This window comes from Acomys minous, assembly GCF_964271855.1.
Source record: "Acomys minous genome assembly, chromosome: 17".
NCBI lineage: Eukaryota > Metazoa > Chordata > Mammalia > Rodentia > Muridae > Acomys > Acomys minous.
The window spans coordinates 70,479,752-70,501,074 of record NC_140500.1 but is presented as its reverse complement, the minus strand read 5'-3'; the positions used below and the strand labels follow the sequence as shown (position 1 = coordinate 70,501,074).

At 54.0% G+C, this 21,323-nt stretch overlaps 1 protein-coding gene across 2 annotated transcripts in view; it reads right to left on the bottom strand.

Annotated features, from left to right (window-relative positions):
• Positions 1 to 21,323, bottom strand: part of DNAH6 (dynein axonemal heavy chain 6) — a 211,276-nt gene that overhangs the window by 6,814 nt on the left and 183,139 nt on the right. For both annotated transcript variants that reach the window (XM_084766547.1, XM_084766548.1), the window contains exons 72-77: positions 20,190 to 20,319; positions 7,274 to 7,401; positions 5,352 to 5,537; positions 4,409 to 4,481; positions 2,305 to 2,456; positions 849 to 1,071 (exon numbers count right to left, since the gene is read on the bottom strand). In XM_084766547.1, the coding sequence (XP_084622673.1) occupies positions 849 to 1,071; positions 2,305 to 2,456; positions 4,409 to 4,481; positions 5,352 to 5,537; positions 7,274 to 7,401; positions 20,190 to 20,319 (892 nt within the window). The remainder of the gene's footprint in view (positions 1 to 848; positions 1,072 to 2,304; positions 2,457 to 4,408; positions 4,482 to 5,351; positions 5,538 to 7,273; positions 7,402 to 20,189; positions 20,320 to 21,323) is intronic.

Here is a 21,323-nt window from a genome sequence, read left to right as displayed (position 1 = left end):
GAGAGAGAGAGAGAGAGAGAGAGGCTGACTCATATCCAAGGCTGGTCCCACAAAGTTGTTAAATGGTTGAAGATGATCTTGAACTTCTGATCTTCTTGTCTCTACTTCTAGAGGGTTGAGGTTACAGGTACATACCACCACCCAGTTTTACACAGTGCTTAGAACTTCCCCAGGACTTTGTACATACTAGGCAAGCACTGTATTGACTGAGTGACCAGTATTTGGCTCCTCCTCCTCCTTCTCCTCTTCTTCTTCCTCCTTCTCCCCCTCCTCCTTCTCCCTTGCTTCTCCTCCTCTCCCCTCCTCCTCCTGCCCCTCCTCCCCTTCCTCCTCCTCTTTCTCCTTACCCTCCTCCCCCTCCTCCCCTTTCTCCTCTTGCTTCTCCTCCTCCTTCATCCCTCTCCTCCTCCTCCTCCTGTTTTTGAGACAGGGTCTTACTGTGTGCCCCTGGTTACCCTGGAACTCACTGTGTAGACCAGATTGGCCTTGAACTCACAGAGATCTGCCTGCCTTTGCTGGGATTAAAGGTATATGCTACCATGCCCAGCAGCATTTGGGTTTTGATTGAGCTTTTTATTTGGTTATTACCTGTACAGTTACAAATATTCATTTATTCTTGTGTATGTGGGTGTTTTGCCTGCTTGCTTGTCTGTGCACCACATGTGTGCAGTGCCCTGGGCAGCCAGAAGAGGGCACTGGATCCCCTGGAACTGGAGATACAGATGGTTGTCAGCCACATTGTGGGTGCTGAGAATCAAAGTGGGGTCCTCTGTAAAAGCCTCAAAGAGTGCTCTTCACTGCTGAGCTATCTCTCCAACCCCATGTACAAGTCTTAAGAACATCCTCACCTGTGGTTGAAAGAGTCCCTGCGCGGGCTCCTGTTTTGTAGAGAGGGGAGTGGTAGAGTGTCTGGATTGGCTCATAGTTTCGTTGTGGTTCAAAGTGAACTACAGGCAGCATGGGGTTCATCTGTCCCGGCAATGCGTCTTCTATGACCATCTCCTTATCGTCCCACCGAGAAGCATCCATGAACATTCCATGAACAAGAACCCCATCTTCAGGAGAGGGCAACTGAAAGACACTCAGAAGTTTAGGTAGGGGTGGGCGGAGGAGAAGAGATGAACATTCCTTAACAACGATCCATTGTCCTGTCCCACCTCTTCAACAAGCCCTTCTAAAAACAGTAGTTTCTATTACTGCATTGTAAGAGAAGGGCATCCTAACGGTCTGAGAGGTAGGCTACCCTGATCCTCAGCTTGGCACTGAATTTGATACTGTCCATGCCCCACCAGGATGCAGAACTGCAGATGCCCCTGGGAAGCCCAATTATGACTAGACTATCTGACATTATGAGTAATGACTTTTCTCTCCCTCCTGAGAGGGAGAGTGAGTCAAGGGCTGGAATTATCATGTGTCATTTCAGTAAGGCCTTCTGGGGATCTGGGTGCCTTCTAGAAGACAGATTATATATCTGCAATACTTTTTGTATTTATTTTTTTTATTTTATTTAACTTTAATCTATGTGCATTGGTATGAAAGTGTCAGATCTTGGAGTTACAGACAGTTGTGAGCTGCCATATGGGTGCTGGGAATTGAACCCGGGTCCTTCGGAAGAGCAGGCAGTGCTCTTAACCGCTGAGCCACCTCTCCAGCCCCCTGCAATACTTTTTGAAGAGTATGAAAACCATCAAGGTTTCATATATCGCACATATCTATTAGTTATTCACTGTACTTACAGTAAGAAGGGGGTATGAAGAGGTGTGAAGCAAGCATTTCAGATCTGCTATGAGGAGGCTGAGTGGTTGCTGTAGACAAATTTAGTCTATAATATTATAGTAGACTATTGTGAGTGAGCTTCGTGTTGGCTACATGACAGGTGCCACTCCGTTTTTAGAGCGCTGTCATCAGCCCTACTTTATAGATGAGAACATCAAAGTTCAGACTTGTAATTGTTTCAGCCCACATGGCTGGTGAAGGGTAGAATCAGGATTCAAACTCAATGTTTTATTTTTTTAATCTGAAACCTCTTGTTTTTAACATCTTGTTACATTGCCTCTGTAAGATGGAGACTATTGCTGTCTGAGTCTTAATAATATAGCTTCATGCAGAAAAATTATTTCTATATATCGGACTATATTTGAAGAGAGCCCATGCAGCTGCTGCTGTGGAGCTGGCTTTGGGGTGTGAGTACCACCCTCCCTTCCCACTTCTGAAAATGGAGGCTGTGGGGCAGGGGAGACTGGCTGAACTCTCCACTGACAATAAAATAGAAGCTTCTTGGCCATGCAGTTGTGTGGACAATACCATCAGGTCCATGGGCAGTTCTTCTCCAAAGCGAATGTCCTTGGCTGCTTCCGTCACCAGGGCTTGGTCTCGGTAGACGGGCACCATGTTGTACTTGAAACTCAGCTCATCTATAGGCAGATTATATTTTCGAGCATGGTTCTGAAGAGTGCCTGGAAATAGGAAGAAGTGGGTCCTTTAAAGCACATTGACGCTCCACACATACAACGTCCCTCCTGTCTGCCCAGGCTGTGCTAGCATTAGAGAACTTCCTCTCCATAGAAACCCATATCCAGGCGGGTGGGATGACGCAGATAAAGGCATCTGCTGCCACGCCTGATTGCCGGAACCTACATCATGGAAGGAGAAAGCCAACTGCAGGAAGTTGCCTCCTTACCTCCATCCACACTTGTCTTCCTTCTTTCTAAACAAACAAACAAAATGAACAAACGAACAAGCCAACGAATGTAAGAAAAAAACAATTTAAAAAGCAACAGAGGCTATTAACACTCTTCATGGAGTAGTTCATAGAGCGTAGAAACTTGGATCATGCTGGGGGCAGGGATGGTTAAGGACCCAAGGGATGTACAAGCCCATGTCATGATTAAGAGAGGAAAAGATGCTGGAGTGATGGCTCAGTGGTTAGAGCACCTGTTGCTCTTGCACAGATCCACATTCAGCTCCCAGTATCCACATCAGGCAGCTCACGGCCACCTAGAACTCCAGTGCTAGGGGAATCCAACACCCTGCTCTGGCCTTCAAGTGCATCTGCACACATATGCACATACCAAATACTTGCTCAAGTGTACACACACACACACACACACACACACACACACACACACAGGCACACACTCATGCAAGCATGCACACACGCATGCACAAGCACAGAAGCACACACAAGCACTCACCCACAAATCTATAAAACAAACAAGCTGGGCATGGTGGAACACCCTTTTCCGCCCAGCACTTGGGAGACAGAGGCAGGCAGATCTCTGTTAAGGTCAAGGCCAGCCTAATTTACATAGTGAGTTCCAGGCTAGCCAAGGCTATGTAGTGAGATCCTGTCTCAAAAAACCAGCCAACCAACCAAATAATCCAAAACAAAACAACCCTAAAACTCAAACAAACAAACAAACAAACAAACAAACAAAAAGCACCAGCGAATCCCAAGCTAAAACCAAACAAACAAAAGACCAAGGAGAGACTAAGTTGGATGCATATTGTCCTGCCACGAATGAGACAAACTAGTGAGAATAGAAGTTTTTGGGCAGCTTGCATACGTGGGCTGGTTATTGGGGGTTAGGAATGAGATGGACTGAAGACTGGGTCTCCAGAAGCCCCAAGGCCTGGATCCCTCTGGGAGATGGATGAAGGGTAGATATCAGGAGTGTTTCAGACTGGCTTGCTTCTGGTGCCTAGAATGCCCAGAGCTCTGGGTTCAATTCTCAGCACTGTCTGAAACTGGGCCACAGGTGGGCGCTGCCACACGCACGTAATCCCAGGACTGGGGAGGTGGGGGCAGTAGATTAGAAGTACGGTGTCTTCCTTGGCTGTGCGATGAGGTCAAGACAGGCTGGGCTACAGGAGACTCTGTCTCAAAATGTAAAGTATTTTTTAGAGAGGAGTCTGCTTAGAGTTTAGGAGAGAGAGAGAGAGAGAGAGAGAGAGAGAGAGAGAGAGAGAGAGAGAGAGAGAGAGAGACAGAGAGAGACAGAGAGAGACAGAGAGAGACAGAGAGAGAGAGTAGGGTGGTGGTGTAAAACATCAGTTGATGCTCTTGAAGGAGGAGGGGCACGGGAGGGCTGTGTGCCATGGAGAACTGAATCAATGGATTTAGCCTACAGCAAACCCATGCATAGATAACCTAAGAAGGGCGGCGGGTGTGTGTGTGTGTGTGTGTGTGTGTGTGTGTGTGTGTGTGTGTGTGTGTGTGAGAGAGAGAGAGAGAGAGAGTGAGGGGGGTAAGGGATGATGGGGGTGCGCATCTAGTTCTGCACCCCCTACCTCTTAGATTGTATCGGGTCAGCAGGGCCAGTCAGGCCATCCACTGGCAGCCACAGTTTCTCCAGTGCCTACAAACCACAACCTTTCCCTTGTACTTTCCTAGGGGAGGCACCAGTACCTGTGAGGAATCCTTGAGGAAAGAAGAATCCGGAAATCCAGAAGGATTTGGGCTGTCCTCTTTTGAGCCACAGCTGAGGGGGAGACAGGATTTAATGAGGCACTTCGTTTTTTTGTTTTGTTTTGGTTGTATTTTCTTCAAGACAGGGTTTCTCTGTGTAGCCTTGGCTGTCCTAGACTCACTTTGTAGACCAGGCTGGCCTCGAACTCACAGCGATCTGCCTGCCTCTCCCTTCTTAGCGCTGGGATTAAAGGCGTGCACCACCACGCCCGGCTGAGGCACTTCATTTTTTGAGGTGTGCCATCCGAATCAGAGCTGGGAAGTGGAGTCTGATTGACTCCCCCCTCCTTTTAAAAAAATATTTATTTATTTATTGTGTATACAGCACTCTTCCTGCAGGCCAGAAGAGGGCATCAGATCTCATTATGGATGGTTGTGAGCCACCATGTGGTTGCTGGGATTTGAGCTCAGGACCTTTGGAAGAGCAGCCAGCAGAAGCTGCTTTTAACCTCTGAGCCATCTCTCCAGCCCCTCACTGGCTCCTGAGTTACCCACTGTCCCTCATATTACCACTGGTCCATTCCCTTCCTCACCTACCAGCCCTGACTGCAAACCTGGAACTGCAGGGGACCAGAGGCTTGGGCAGCCAAGGTAGATTTGGCTGTGTGGAGCCAAGTTGTGCTTTGCACCTTACAATGGGGCCATACGCTGCAGTCAAAACCTCAAGAAGGGGCCTGAGGTAGAAAACCAATATATAGATAAGAGCCTAGGGAAACTGGCATTATAATTTGCTTAAGACTTTCAAAGTGAAGCCGTTCTGGAAGGTTCTGTTTCTCTGAAATCAAATGATTCCTAATAGTTGCTACTCAGAACTCCCTCAGGAGTGTAGGGCCAGCCACACTGTCAAAATCCATCAAACCCAAAATGAGAGAAATCTTCGTACATCCACAAATGCAGTCCGTAGAATAAGGTCTTTGACCCATGATCCCAATGGCTTCAGGGATGGGTAGGCTGTGTTAGACCAAAGAGAGGGAACTTGGTTGTTGAGGAAACTCTGATACACTTTTTCCATTTCTTCAGACATCACCACGAGTCCCGCAATGGCTTTATTGAGTGTTTCTAGGGAAATCTGACGGAACAAAAAAAGATCAGTGCACGTTACAGACATAATTATGTGGTGGAGAGGACTATTGCTTTCACAGTCCATATGTGTGTGTCTGAGCATGCGCATGTACACACATGTGGCAAAGACAACTTCAGGTATTGTCCCTCAGGCATTGTCTTTACCTTTTCTGAAAGAAATTAAATCTATTTATTTTATTATTTTTATGCGTTTAAGTGTTTTGCCAGTGCATATCTGTGCACCTGTTATGGCATGGTTTGGTGCTTCGCATTCTGATGTTAATCTCATGTCCCCTGCCCTGGCCTCCCCCAAGATTCTTACTGGTCTTCGAGCTGACCCCCACATATACCAACGTGATGCTGTGTAACCTTGCCTCCAAATTATCCCTGATTGGCTAAATAAAAATGCCTACACCAAAGCTGGGCATGGTAATCCCAGAAGGGAGGCATAGGCAGGCAGATTTCTGTGAGTTCAGGGCCAGCCTGGTCTACAAAGCGAGTCCAGGACAGCTAAAGCTACACAGAGAAACCTTGTCTTGGAAACAAAACAAAACAAAACAACAACAAAAACAAACAAACAAACAAACAAAAATCCAAAAACCCAAACAAACCAAAACCCCAAAACCCAAAAAATAAAAACAAAAACAAAAAACCAAAAAATGCCGACACCTGGGTAGGGCAGAAGTGGGCCTGGAGGACAGAGGGTCACAAGAGGGGAAGCAGAGAGGGGAAGGAGATGAGAGACAGGCTGAGGAGAGGAGAAGAGAAAGCAGAGCCCGCAGGGGAGGAGCCTGCGCTGAGGATCAGTGTGGTCGGAGAGAAACAGCCCAGGCGGGAAGCTTAAGCAAGCGTTGGTAGCACTGTGGTGGGAACGAGGGGCTCAGGGGGTGGGGCTGGGAGAAACAAGGCAGCTTCAGGGCTTAGTTTCTGCTCAGTTCCAGTGCACTGGCACCTTAAAACTCGAACAGGTGTCTGTGCCCTTTATTGATGTGATAGTGGTTGAGCAATAACTGCCGTAATAATGCTATGGATTATTAGTAGATATTAATAACCGATTTTCCACAACATGCACCACATATGTGCCTAGTGCCTGGGGAGGCCAGGAGAGGGGTCTGACTCTGTGCGAATGGTGTTACAGATGGTTGTGAGCTGGGAATCGAGCCCAGGTCCTCTGGAAGAGCAAAAAGTGCTCTTAACTGCTGAGCTATCTTCTCCTTGGCCTGGAACTTACCAAGTAGGCTAAGCTGATGGCCAATGATTCCCCAGGGACCCGCCTTTCTTTCTGCTTCTCAAGATCAGGGGTGGGGTGGGTAGGTGGGGTGTTACAAGTGCATGCCACTGCCTGAGTCCCCCCGACCCCCACCAGGTGGTCTGGGGCTTGAACTTTGGTCAGTGTGCTTGCAAGGCAAACACTTTCCTGACTGAACTATCTCCTCAGCAGCAATTCACTTGTAACTGAGTGCTGAGGTCCTGGAAAATGTTAAGCCAGTTGATGCTATTCTAAAGGTATAAGGTAGGCCAGCAAGGAATGCAGGGCTTGCAAGGTCCCATGTTCACACAGTCACTGTTGGAATAAGGCAGTATTGGCTCAGCCATACACAGCCTGGGGCTGGAGAGTAGTAACAACAGCCAAATAGAAACATAGGGATGATGCGATGGAGACTTATAAACACACTCATGTTTCTAGAGCGTTCTCTACAAGGCTCGGCTACCCAGTCTCAATGTTGGAAGTAAACTTCATACGTGTATTAACTTCAGAAGATTGTTGAACCGGTCCACTTCCTGGCCAAGGACGGTGGTCAGAGAGTCCAGGCGACCTTGAGGGTCCTTGACGAAAAGGCTCTCAGAAGCTCCCTCCATGATCAGGACTTCTGAAACACACACAGTTGGCTTCTCAGACAAGACATCCTTGATTTCCATCTTTATGACACTGCTAATGTCATGGGCTTCTCCTTTAAAATATTATTTATTATCATTCTGTTTCATAGGACGTGTGAGTGTGGGTGTGTGCATGCCATGCCTGTTTGTGTGTGTGTGTGTGTGTGTGTGTGTGTGTGTGTGTGTGCATGCCATGCCTGTTTGTGTGTGTGTGTGTGTGTGCATGCCATGCCATGCCTGTGTGTGTGTGTGTGTGCATGCCATGCCATGCCTCTGTGTGTGTGTGTGTGAGTGTGGGTGTGTGCATGCCATGCCTGTTTGTGTGTGTGTGTGTACATGCCATGCCATGCCTGGGTGTGTGTGTGTGTGTGTGCATGCCATGCCATGCCTCTGTGTGTGTGTGTGTGTACATGCCATGCCATGCCTGGGTGTGTGTGTATGCATGCCATGCCATGCCTCTGTGTGTGTGTAAGGACAACTTGGAGGAGTCAGTTTCCTCCTTCCACCTTCATGTGAGTTCTGGGGATTGAACTCATATCCTCAGACTTGCCAGATGAGCAGTTTATCCACTGAGCCATATCACTGGGCCTAGCTTTTTGTTACTTTTTTTCCTCCTGAAGCTAATTTCTTTCATCATTTAAGCCAGAGCGTAAATTTGACAACATTCTTATTATTTATAAGTCTATGTGTTTGCACAGAAGCAGTTATAAAAAATAAGGCTTAAATTAATGAAAATAGGAAAAATGTGTGTGTGTGTGTGTGTGTGTGTGTGTGTGTGAGAGAGAGAGAGAGAGGGGGGGGGGAGGGAGAGAGTCAGCATTCACTTCCATTCACTTCTTGTCCAGCTATTTTTATCTTCTGTGCCTCTTTGAACTGTGTGGACTTTGGCTTGGACACAGGTAGGCAGCTCACAGGAGACACTGCTGGTGTGTGGAGGGGAGAGGCATGTGTGTACCAGACAGAGAGCAGCCGGCTCCTTTTCTTTCTGGACAATCACGGGAGGAGCAGGAACAATAGAAGTCAGAGTGACTGCGGAGTGTGGAGGTCTGAGAGAGGGGCTCCTGCACAGTGAGTGTGAGAGAGGGGCTCCTGCACAGTGGGTGTGAGAGAGGGGCTCCTGCACAGTGAGTGTGAGAGAGGAGCTCCTGCGCAGTGAGTGTGAGAGAGGAGCTCCTGCGCAGTGAGTGTGAGAGAGGAGCTCCTGCACAGTGAGTGTGAGAGAGGGGCTCCTGCACAGTGAGTGTGAGAGAGGGCTCCTGCACAGTGGGTGTGAGAGAGGAGCTCCTGCACAGTGAGTGTGAGAGAGGAGCTCCTGCGCAGTGAGTGTGAGAGAGGAGCTCCTGCACAGTGAGTGTGAGAGAGGAGCTCCTGCGCAGTGAGTGTGAGAGAGGAGCTCCTGCACAGTGAGTGTGAGAGAGGGGCTCCTGCACAGTGGGTCTGAGAGAGGGGCTCCTGCACAGTGAGTGTGAGAGAGGGGCTCCTGCACAGTGGGTGTGAGAGAGGAGCTCCTGCACAGTGAGTGTGAGAGAGGAGCTCTTGCGCAGTGAGTGTGAGAGAGGAGCTCCTGCACAGTGAGTGTGAGAGAGGGGCTCCTGCACAGTGAGTGTGAGAGAGGGGCTCCTGCACAGTGAGTGTAAGAGAGGGGCTCCTGCACAGTGGGTGTGAGAGAGGGCTCCTGCACAGTGAGTGTGAGAGAGGGGCTCCTGCACAGTGAGTGTGAGAGAGGGCTCCTGCACAGTGAGTGTGAGAGAGGGATCCTGCACAGTGAGTGTGAGAGAGGGGCTCCTGCACAGTGGGTGTGAGAGAGGGGCTCCTGCACAGTGGGTGTGAGAGAGGAGCTCCTGCACAGTGAGTGTGAGAGAGGGGCTCCTGCACAGTGAGTGTGAGAGAGGGCTCCTGCACAGTGGGTGTGAGAGAGGAGCTCCTGCACAGTGAGTGTGAGAGAGGGGCTCCTGCACAGTGGGTGTGAGAGAGGAGCTCCTGCACAGTGAGTGTGAGAGAGGGCTCCTGCACAGTGGGTGTGAGAGAGGAGCTCCTGCACAGTGGGTGTGAGAGAGGGCTCCTGCACAGTGAGTGTGAGAGAGGGGCTCCTGCACAGTGAGTGTGAGAGAGGGCTCCTGCACAGTGAGTGTGAGAGAGGGATCCTGCACAGTGAGTGTGAGAGAGGGGCTCCTGCACAGTGGGTGTGAGAGAGGGGCTCCTGCACAGTGGGTGTGAGAGAGGAGCTCCTGCACAGTGAGTGTGAGAGAGGGGCTCCTGCACAGTGAGTGTGAGAGAGGGCTCCTGCACAGTGGGTGTGAGAGAGGAGCTCCTGCACAGTGAGTGTGAGAGAGGGGCTCCTGCACAGTGGGTGTGAGAGAGGAGCTCCTGCACAGTGAGTGTGAGAGAGGAGCTCCTGCGCAGTGAGTGTGAGAGAGGGGCTCCTGCACAGTGAGTGTGAGAGAGGGGCTCCTGCACAGTGAGTGTGAGAGAGGGCTCCTGCACAGTGGGTGTGAGAGAGGGCTCCTGCACAGTGAGTGTGAGAGAGGGGCTCCTGCACAGTGAGTGTGAGAGAGGGGCTCCTGCACAGTGAGTGTGAGAGAGGGGCTCCTGCACAGTGAGTGTGAGAGAGGGCTCCTGCACAGTGGGTGTGAGAGAGGGGCTCCTGCACAGTGAGTGTGAGAGGGCTCCTGCGCAGTGAGTGTGAGAGAGGGGCTCCTGCGCAGTGAGTGTGAGAGGGCTCCTGCGCAGTGAGTGTGAGAGAGGGGCTCCTGCACAGTGAGTGTGAGAGGGCTCCTGCGCAGTGAGTGTGAGAGAGGGGCTCCTGCACAGTGAGTGTGAGAGGGCTCCTGCGCAGTGAGTGTGAGAGAGGGGCTCCTGCACAGTGAGTGTGAGAGAGGGATCCTGCACAGTGGGTGTGAGAGAGGGGCTCCTGCACAGTGAGTGTGAGAGAGGGGCTCCTGCACAGTGAGTGTGAGAGAGGGCTCCTGCACAGTGGGTGTGAGAGAGGGGATCCTGCACAGTGGGTGTGAGAGAGGGGATCCTGCACAGTGGGTGTGAGAGAGGGGATCCTGCACAGTGGGTGTGAGAGAGGGGATCCTGCACAGTGGGTGTGAGAGAGGGGCTCCTGCACAGTGAGTGTGAGAGAGGGGCTCCTGCACAGTGGGTGTGAGAGAGGGGCTCCTGCACAGTGAGTGTGAGAGAGGGCTCCTGCACAGTGAGTGTGAGAGAGGGGCTCCTGCACAGTGAGTGTGAGAGAGGGGCTCCTGCACAGTGAGTGTGAGAGGGCTCATGCGCAGTGAGTGTGAGAGAGGGGCTCCTGCGCAGTGAGTGTGAGAGAGGGATCCTGCACAGTGGGTGTGAGAGAGGGGCTCCTGCACAGTGAGTGTGAGAGAGGGGCTCCTGCACAGTAAGTGTGAGAGAGGGGCTCCTGCACAGTGAGTGTGAGAGAGGGGCTCCTGCACAGTGAGTGTGAGAGAGGGGCTCCTGCACAGTGGGTGTGAGAGAGGGGCTCCTGCACAGTGGGTGTGAGAGAGGGGCTCCTGCACAGTGGGTGTGAGAGAGGGGCTCCTGCACAGTGGGTGTGAGAGAGGGGCTGCTGCACAGTGAGTGTGAGAGAGGGCTCCTGCACAGTGGGTGTGAGAGAGGGGCTCCTGCACAGTGAGTGTGAGAGAGGGATCCTGCACAGTGAGTGTGAGAGAGGAGCTCCTGCACAGTGAGTGTGAGAGGGCTCCTGCGCAGTGAGTGTGAGAGAGGGGCTCCTGCACAGTGGGTGTGAGAGAGGAGCTCCTGCACGGTGGGTGTGAGAGAGGGGCTCCTGCACAGTGAGTGTGAGAGAGGGGATCCTGCACAGTGAGTGTGAGAGAGGGGCTCCTGCACAGTGAGTGTGAGAGAGGGGCTCCTGCACAGTGAGTGTGAGAGAGGGGCTCCTGCACAGTGGGTGTGAGAGAGGGGATCCTGCACAGTGAGTGTGAGAGAGGGCTCCTGCACAGTGAGTGTGAGAGAGGGGATCCTGCACAGTGAGTGTGAGAGAGGGCTCCTGCACAGTGAGTGTGAGAGAGGGGATCCTGCACAGTGAGTGTGAGAGTGGAGCTCCTGCACAGTGGGTGTGAGAGAGGGGCTCCTGCACAGTGGGTGTTGAGAGAGGAGCTCCTGCACAGTGGGTGTGAGAGAGGAGCTCCTGCACAGTGGGTGTGAGAGAGGAGCTCCTGCACAGTGGGTGTGAGAGAGGGGCTCCTGCACAGTGGGTGTGAGAGAGGGGATCCTGCACAGTGAGTGTGAGAGAGGGCTCCTGCACAGTGAGTGTGAGAGAGGGGATCCTGCACAGTGAGTGTGAGAGTGGAGCTCCTGCACAGTGGGTGTGAGAGAGGGGCTCCTGCACAGTGGGTGTTGAGAGAGGAGCTCCTGCACAGTGGGTGTGAGAGAGGGGCTCCTGCACAGTGAGTGTGAGAGAGGGGCTCCTGCACAGTGAGTGTGAGAGAGGGGCTCCTGCACAGTGAGTGTGAGAGAGGGGCTCCTGCACAGTGGGTGTGAGAGAGGGGCTCCTGCACAGTGAGTGTGAGAGAGGGCTCCTGCACACTGGGTGTGAGAGAGGGGCTCCTGCACAGTGAGTGTGAGAGAGGGATCCTGCACAGTGAGTGTGAGAGAGGAGCTCCTGCACAGTGAGTGTGAGAGGGCTCCTGCGCAGTGAGTGTGAGAGAGGGGCTCCTGCACAGTGGGTGTGAGAGAGGAGCTCCTGCACGGTGGGTGTGAGAGAGGGGCTCCTGCACAGTGAGTGTGAGAGAGGGGCTCCTGCACAGTGGGTGTGAGAGAGGGGATCCTGCACAGTGAGTGTGAGAGAGGGCTCCTGCACAGTGAGTGTGAGAGAGGGGATCCTGCACAGTGAGTGTGAGAGAGGGCTCCTGCACAGTGAGTGTGAGAGAGGGGATCCTGCACAGTGAGTGTGAGAGTGGAGCTCCTGCACAGTGGGTGTGAGAGAGGGGCTCCTGCACAGTGGGTGTTGAGAGAGGAGCTCCTGCACAGTGGGTGTGAGAGAGGAGCTCCTGCACAGTGGGTGTGAGAGAGGAGCTCCTGCGCAGTGGGTGTGAGAGAGGGGCTCCTGCACAGTGAGTGTGAGAGAGGGCTCCTGCACAGTGAGTGTGAGAGAGGGGCTCCTGCACAGTGAGTGTGAGAGAGGGATCCTGCACAGTGAGTGTGAGAGAGGAGCTCCTGCACAGTGAGTGTGAGAGGGCTCCTGCGCAGTGAGTGTGAGAGAGGGGCTCCTGCACAGTGGGTGTGAGAGAGGAGCTCCTGCACGGTGGGTGTGAGAGAGGGGCTCCTGCACAGTGAGTGTGAGAGAGGGGATCCTGCACAGTGAGTGTGAGAGAGGGGCTCCTGCACAGTGAGTGTGAGAGAGGGGCTCCTGCACAGTGAGTGTGAGAGAGGGGCTCCTGCACAGTGGGTGTGAGAGAGGGGCTCCTGCACAGTGAGTGTGAGAGAGGGCTCCTGCACACTGGGTGTGAGAGAGGGGCTCCTGCACAGTGAGTGTGAGAGAGGGATCCTGCACAGTGAGTGTGAGAGAGGAGCTCCTGCACAGTGAGTATGAGAGGGCTCCTGCGCAGTGAGTGTGAGAGAGGGGCTCCTGCACAGTGGGTGTGAGAGAGGAGCTCCTGCACGGTGGGTGTGAGAGAGGGGCTCCTGCACAGTGAGTGTGAGAGAGGGGATCCTGCACAGTGAGTGTGAGAGAGGGGCTCCTGCACAGTGAGTGTGAGAGAGGGGCTCCTGCACAGTGAGTGTGAGAGAGGGGCTCCTGCACAGTGGGTGTGAGAGAGGGGATCCTGCACAGTGAGTGTGAGAGAGGGCTCCTGCACAGTGAGTGTGAGAGAGGGGATCCTGCACAGTGAGTGTGAGAGAGGGCTCCTGCACAGTGAGTGTGAGAGAGGGGATCCTGCACAGTGAGTGTGAGAGTGGAGCTCCTGCACAGTGGGTGTGAGAGAGGGGCTCCTGCACAGTGGGTGTTGAGAGAGGAGCTCCTGCACAGTGGGTGTGAGAGAGGAGCTCCTGCACAGTGGGTGTGAGAGAGGGGCTCCTGCACAGTGGGTGTGAGAGAGGAGCTCCTGCACAGTGGGTGTGAGAGAGGGGCTCCTGCACAGTGAGTGTGAGAGAGGGGCTCCTGCACAGTGGGTGTGAGAGAGGGGCTCCTGCACAGTGAGTGTGAGAGAGGGGCTCCTGCACAGTGAGTGTGAGAGAGGGGCTCCTGCACAGTGGGTGTGAGAGAGGGGCTCCTGCACAGTGAGTGTGAGAGAGGGGCTCCTGCACAGTGGGTGTGAGAGAGGGGCTCCTGCACAGTGAGTGTGAGAGAGGGGCTCCTGCACAGTGGGTGTGAGAGAGGGGATCCTGCACAGTGAGTGTGAGAGAGGGCTCCTGCACAGTGAGTGTGAGAGAGGGGATCCTGCACAGTGAGTGTGAGAGAGGAGCTCCTGCACAGTGGGTGTGAGAGGCTCCTGCACAGTGAGTGTGAGAGAGGGGATCCTGCACAGTGAGTGTGAGAGAGGAGCTCCTGCACAGTGGGTGTGAGAGAGGGGCTCCTGCACAGTGAGTGTGAGAGAGGGCTCCTGCACAGTGAGTGTGAGAGAGGGGATCCTGCACAGTGAGTGTGAGAGAGGAGCTCCTGCACAGTGGGTGTGAGAGGCTCCTGCACAGTGAGTGTGAGAGAGGGGATCCTGCACAGTGAGTGTGAGAGAGGGCTCCTGCACAGTGAGTGTGAGAGAGGGGATCCTGCACAGTGAGTGTGAGAGAGGAGCTCCTGCACAGTGGGTGTGAGAGGCTCCTGCACAGTGAGTGTGAGAGAGGGGATCCTGCACAGTGAGTGTGAGAGAGGAGCTCCTGCACAGTGGGTGTGAGAGAGGGGCTCCTGCACAGTGAGTGTGAGAGAGGGCTCCTGCACAGTGAGTGTGAGAGAGGGGATCCTGCACAGTGAGTGTGAGAGAGGAGCTCCTGCACAGTGGGTGTGAGAGGCTCCTGTACAGTGAGTGTGAGAGAGGGGATCCTGCACAGTGAGTGTGAGAGAGGGCTCCTGCACAGTGAGTGTGAGAGAGAGGATCCTGCACAGTGAGTGTGAGAGAGGAGCTCCTGCACAGTGGGTGTGAGAGGCTCCTGCACAGTGAGTGTGAGAGAGGGGATCCTGCACCGTGAGTGTGAGAGAGGGCTCCTGCACAGTGAGTGTGAGAGAGGGGATCCTGCACAGTGAGTGTGAGAGAGGAGCTCCTGCACAGTGGGTGTGAGAGGCTCCTGCACAGTGAGTGTGAGAGAGGGGATCCTGCACAGTCAGTGTGAGAGAGGAGCTCCTGCACAGTGGGTGTGAGAGAGTGGCTCCTGCACAGTGAGTGTGAGAGAGGAGCTCCTGCACAGTGGGTGTGAGAGAGGGGCTCCTGCACAGTGAGTGTGAGAGAGGGATCCTGCACAGTGAGTGTGAGAGAGGGGCTCCTGCACAGTGGGTGTGAGAGAGGAGCTCCTGCGCAGTGGGTGTGAGAGAGGGGCTCCTGCACAGTGAGTGTGAGAGAGGGCTCCTGCACAGTGGGTGTGAGAGAGGGGCTCCTGCACAGTGAGTGTGAGAGAGGGATCCTGCACAGTGAGTGTGAGAGAGGAGCTCCTGCACAGTGAGTGTGAGAGGGCTCCTGCGCAGTGAGTGTGAGAGAGGGGCTCCTGCACAGTGGGTGTGAGAGAGGAGCTCCTGCACGGTGGGTGTGAGAGAGGGGCTCCTGCACAGTGAGTGTGAGAGAGGGGATCCTGCACAGTGAGTGTGAGAGAGGGGCTCCTGCACAGTGAGTGTGAGAGAGGGGCTCCTGCACAGTGAGTGTGAGAGAGGGGCTCCTGCAGAGTGGGTGTGAGAGAGGGGATCCTGCACAGTGAGTGTGAGAGAGGGCTCCTGCACAGTGAGTGTGAGAGAGGGGATCCTGCACAGTGAGTGTGAGAGAGGGCTCCTGCACAGTGAGTGTGAGAGAGGGGATCCTGCAAAGTGAGTGTGAGAGTGGAGCTCCTGCACAGTGGGTGTGAGAGAGGGGCTCCTGCACAGTGGGTGTTGAGAGAGGAGCTCCTGCACAGTGGGTGTGAGAGAGGAGCTCCTGCACAGTGAGTGTGAGAGAGGGGCTCCTGCACAGTGGGTGTGAGAGAGGAGCTCCTGCACAGTGGGTGTGAGAGAGGGGCTCCTGCACAGTGAGTGTGAGAGAGGGGCTCCTGCACAGTGGGTGTGAGAGAGGGGCTCCTGCACAGTGAGTGTGAGAGAGGGGCTCCTGCACAGTGAGTGTGAGAGAGGGGCTCCTGCACAGTGAGTGTGAGAGAGGGGCTCCTGCACAGTGGGTGTGAGAGAGGGGCTCCTGCACAGTGAGTGTGAGAGAGGGCTCCTGCACAGTGGGTGTGAGAGAGGGGCTCCTGCACAGTGAGTGTGAGAGAGGGATCCTGCACAGTGAGTGTGAGAGAGGAGCTCCTGCACAGTGAGTGTGAGAGGGCTCCTGCACAGTGAGTGTGAGAGAGGGGCTCCTGCACAGTGGGTGTGAGAGAGGAGCTCCTGCACGGTGGGTGTGAGAGAGGGGCTCCTGCACAGTGAGTGTGAGAGAGGGGATCCTGCACAGTGAGTGTGAGAGAGGGGCTCCTGCACAGTGAGTGTGAGAGAGGGGCTCCTGCACAGTGAGTGTGAGAGAGGGGCTCCTGCACAGTGGGTGTGAGAGAGGGGATCCTGCACAGTGAGTGTGAGAGAGGGCTCCTGCACAGTGAGTGTGAGAGAGGGGATCCTGCACAGTGAGTGTGAGAGAGGGCTCATGCACAGTGAGTGTGAGAGAGGGGATCCTGCACAGTGAGTGTGAGAGTGGAGCTCCTGCACAGTGGGTGTGAGAGAGGGGCTCCTGCACAGTGGGTGTTGAGAGAGGAGCTCCTGCACAGTGGGTGTGAGAGAGGAGCTCCTGCACAGTGGGTGTGAGAGAGGGGCTCCTGCACAGTGGGTGTGAGAGAGGAGCTCCTGCACAGTGGGTGTGAGAGAGGGGCTCCTGCACAGTGAGTGTGAGAGAGGGGCTCCTGCACAGTGGGTGTGAGAGAGGGGCTCCTGCACAGTGAGTGTGAGAGAGGGGCTCCTGCACAGTGAGTGTGAGAGAGGGGCTCCTGCACAGTGAGTGTGAGAGAGGGGCTCCTGCACAGTGGGTGTGAGAGAGGGGCTCCTGCACAGTGAGTGTGAGAGAGGGGCTCCTGCACAGTGGGTGTGAGAGAGGGGATCCTGCACAGTGAGTGTGAGAGAGGGCTCCTGCACAGTGAGTGTGAGAGAGGGGATCCTGCACAGCGAGTGTGAGAGAGGAGCTCCTGCACAGTGGGTGTGAGAGGCTCCTGCACAGTGAGTGTGAGAGAGGGGATCCTGCACAGTGAGTGTGAGAGAGGAGCTCCTGCACAGTGGGTGTGAGAGAGGGGCTCCTGCACAGTGAGTGTGAGAGAGGGCTCCTGCACAGTGAGTGTGAGAGAGGGGATCCTGCACAGTGAGTGTGAGAGAGGAGCTCCTGCACAGTGGGTGTGAGAGGCTCCTGCACAGTGAGTGTGAGAGAGGGGATCCTGCACAGTGAGTGTGAGAGAGGGCTCCTGCACAGTGAGTGTGAGAGAGGGGATCCTGCACAGTGAGTGTGAGAGAGGAGCTCCTGCACAGTGGGTGTGAGAGGCTCCTGCACAGTGAGTGTGAGAGAGGGGATCCTGCACAGTGAGTGTGAGAGAGGAGCTCCTGCACAGTGGGTGTGAGAGAGGGGCTCCTGCACAGTGAGTGTGAGAGAGGGCTCCTGCACAGTGAGTGTGAGAGAGGGGATCCTGCACAGTGAGTGTGAGAGAGGAGCTCCTGCACAGTGGGTGTGAGAGGCTCCTGCACAGTGAGTGTGAGAGAGGGGATCCTGCACAGTGAGTGTGAGAGAGGGCTCCTGCACAGTGAGTGTGAGAGAGGGGATCCTGCACAGTGAGTGTGAGAGAGGAGCTCCTGCACAGTGGGTGTGAGAGGCTCCTGCACAGTGAGTGTGAGAGAGGGGATCCTGCACAGTGAGTGTGAGAGAGGGCTCCTGCACAGTGAGTGTGAGAGAGGGGATCCTGCACAGTGAGTGTGAGAGAGGAGCTCCTGCACAGTGGGTGTGAGAGGCTCCTGCACAGTGAGTGTGAGAGAGGGGATCCTGCACAGTGAGTGTGAGAGAGGAGCTCCTGCACAGTGGGTGTGAGAGAGGGGCTCCTGCACAGTGAGTGTGAGAGAGGGGATCCTGCACAGTGGGTGTGAGAGAGGGGCTCCTGCACAGTGAGTGTGAGAGAGGGGATCCTGCACAGTGAGTGTGAGAGAGGGGATCCTGCACAGTGGGTGTGAGAGAGGGGATCCTGCACAGTGAGTGTGAGAGAGGGGATCCTGCACAGTGAGTGTGAGAGAGGAGCTCCTGCACAGTGGGTGTGAGAGAGGGGCTCCTGCACAGTGGGTGTGAGAGAGGAGCTCCTGCACAGTGGGTGTGAGAGAGGGGCTCCTGCACAGTGAGTGTGAGAGGGCTCCTGCACAGTGGGTGTGAGAGAGGGGCTCCTGCACAGTGAGTGTGAGAGAGGGGCTCCTGCACAGTGAGTGTGAGAGAGGGGATCCTGCACAGTGAGTGTGAGAGAGGAGCTCCTGCACAGTGAGTGTGAGAGAGGGGCTCCTGCACAGTGAGTGTGAGAGAGGAGCTCCTGCACAGTGGGTGTGAGAGAGGGATCCTGCACAGTGAGTGTGAGAGAGGAGCTCCTGCACAGTGGGTGTGAGAGAGGGGCTCCTGCACAGTGAGTGTGAGAGAGGAGCTCCTGCACAGTGGGTGTGAGAGAGGGGATCCTGCAAGGGCGTGTGGCGGTGTGGCAGGGGGCTTAAGAAGATACACTTGGGGTGGGGGATCGGTCAGGGGGTAACAGAGCCTGCTGCCAAGCCTCCCAACCCGAGTTCAATCCCTGAGACACACATGGGAATGGGGGGGGGGGAGAATGCTCCACACCAGATACATGCGGCTTTGGTAGGACCAGAGGCAGGGCTCTGAATATCTCTGTAGCAAACGCCACCCAGAAAGGTGATGGCTCAGCTGACAAGCCACATTCCAGGGACCCAGCTCCCACCCCTGCCCCCACTCCCACTGGAGTATGAGTGTGTTCTTCTCTGTAGGTCTGCACTGCTTCCTGGGGAAGGGGGCGGGGTGGGAGTTGGGGGATGGAGACTGGAGAGACTTAAGAGTTTATCCTGAGTCTGACATCTGGTCAGACTGGAGGGAGAGCTGATGTGTCGTTCCTACCCCTAGTCCTCCAAAGGTCCAGATGAGGCGCATGGGCTAGAATGAAGGAAAGCATTGCACTTCCCTTGCACATCTGTGCAAAGTGTGAGCACGCGTGGGGCCCTAAGATATACTACACACCGACTAGATTCCTTCCTAAGCGTTCACAAGTTGGCTGCTGGAGGGACCTTGCTCAGCAGGATGTGGGTCAGTCTGATCTCTCAGGGCCGCAGAGCTGTGCTTACAGGAGCCTTATCACTCCCTTTGGGGGATGCTTCAGGAACTCCAGGTTCTTCTGTGGAGCTGATCAGACCTCCTGCCCCTCAGGCTTGGGAGACGGCTTGTTTCTCATCTCACAGGAAGACCCGAAGCTCCACGAAGCGTGGAGGAGCCCACTTCCTGTTTCACAGTGCGAGTGTGAGTTCTACGCAGGATGCGGGGAAAGTCTCCTCAGCGTCAGTGGGGCTCGGGAGAACGTCTACTGTCTCCGCCGCCCCTCGTCTTTGTGTCACTTCTATCCTCACCCATTTGTTATATTTACTGAGAAGAAACTGCTCCCTAAGTTGACTGGCAGTTTTCTGCAACATTACCAGAACTCCTGCCCAAGTGGACGTTCTGTTTTGGGGGCCCAGCCCTTGTGGGTTGGGGAATGATGCGGTTATTCTTGGGTCACGTGGTTTCTTTTTGTCTGGAGGCCTTTGGAGTATTGGCAGGACTTGGACCCGGGTTCTTTTCCTCTACCTCAATTTTCTTTCTCTTGTTATGATGTCACCTCCAACCATGAACAACTGATGTAGGGACGTAAGCGTATTGTCAGTCTCAGGGAAGTGGGGGGTGGGGGAGGTGGCTCTTTCATGATCATTCAGAAAGATTCCATAAGTTACCAGCAAATGAGATTAAAATAACTTAACTGTTTCTCCTGACTGAAGAAAAAAATACTGAGGTAGATTCTAGAACAGGATTCTTTTTTTTGTTTGTTTGTTTGTTTTGAGACAGTGTTTCTTTGTGTAGCCTTGGCTATCCTGGACTCATTTTGAAGATCAGGCTGGCCCTGAACTCACAGCAATCCCCCTGCCTCTGCCTCCTGAGTGCTGGTATTAAAGGCGTGCACCACCACACCTGGCCCAGAACAGGATTCTGATAAAACCCCAGGCAGCGATGGAAATGCCTCCATTGGTGCTGTGCAGGACACAAGCACTTAAAACCGCTCAGTGCAACAAAGGACTCGAAGCGGAATTTGTTTAAGGTTAACAAGCTGCCGCATGTGGCCAGGGCTACCGTCTCGGACACCACAGGCCCAGAGACGTTAGCATCAGCGATCAGAGCAAAGCCTGGCTAGAGCTGTGTGGGCTGTGAGCCTGTGGCCCTACACAGGTCTTGCAGGTGGGCTGATGGGGCGCAGTAGCTCTCTAGACATAGGCAGAGAACCCCACGTGAGGTGAGCCCTCCAGGGAAAGAAAAACGTATGAAAATTAAGCCTCGACATCTGCGTTTACTCCTAAAGCTCCCGTGAAGGGTGGATGCCAGCAGGAATTTATTACCTGGAACCCTGGTTCGGATGGAAGCAACGAGATCCTGGACAATTTCGTCATTGCTTTTCCCCTCGCCACCAGCGGAGGATCTCGGCTGGACCTCGAGGATCGTGGTGATGAGGGTGTTGGTCTCTTTGTACTGGGGGGTGGTAAGAGACAGAACAGGGGAGGTGGAGTCACCACGCGTTTGCCATGCGTATGTATCATTTACATACAGCAATGAGGGAAGTTTTTCGAAAACAAAGGCAGTGATTTAGTTATGAGGAAGCAATACGAGAGTTACTCTCGTAACCAAACCAAAAATATTTTTTACAATTTTAAAAAAATTGTGTGCACGTGTGTGCCGTGATGTGTAAGTGGAGGTCAGAGGGCAATTTGCCTTGTGGGTCTTAGAAACTGAACTCGTGTCATTAGGCTTGGCATCGAGTCATCTCACCAGCTCTCTCTTAGTTGAATTTTAAGTGTACAGCTCCATTGATTACATACACAACGCTGTTCAGCAGATTTCCAGACCTATTCATCTTTCCTGACTGAGACCTTATGTCCATTGATTAGAGAGGAAGGCAAAAGCTGCTTCGCCATCGATAATCACATCATTGACTTCGCCCAGCACAGAGGCAATCAGTGGGCTTGGCCTGCAGCGCTAGCACGGGCTCTCCTAGCTGAGCCAAGTGTTTCGGCTCTATCTTTCCTGGCCTCTGTGCCGAGCTGACCCAGCATGGACATGGGCGTCCCCGAGTGTGGACCGGAAGCTCAGCAAGCTTCCTCCTTAGCTGGCTCGGTAACTGTGTCTTTAGGGTGTTTTCCTCCTTCCTTCCTTTCCCTCCAGGATAGGGCAACCTTTCTAGTAGGGTGACAGGCACAGCAGCTGTGTGGACACAGGCCGGCCTCCTTCACCTCTCAGCCACACGGTCCTTTAGCAAAGCATCCTTGCAGCAGCAAGGGGCTCACGAAGACAGCCAACGGCACTCATTGTCCGAGCAGAATTTGACACATGGGGTGGCAGCCTTAGTATCCGTGGTTGGTTGTTAGCTTGTGTTTCTTCATAAAACATTAAAACTCATTCTCAGAACAACTCACTTCTCCCTCATGTCCACCTTGTTCAGGATCAGTTTTAGAAAGTGACATTTTGGCAGTGCGCTG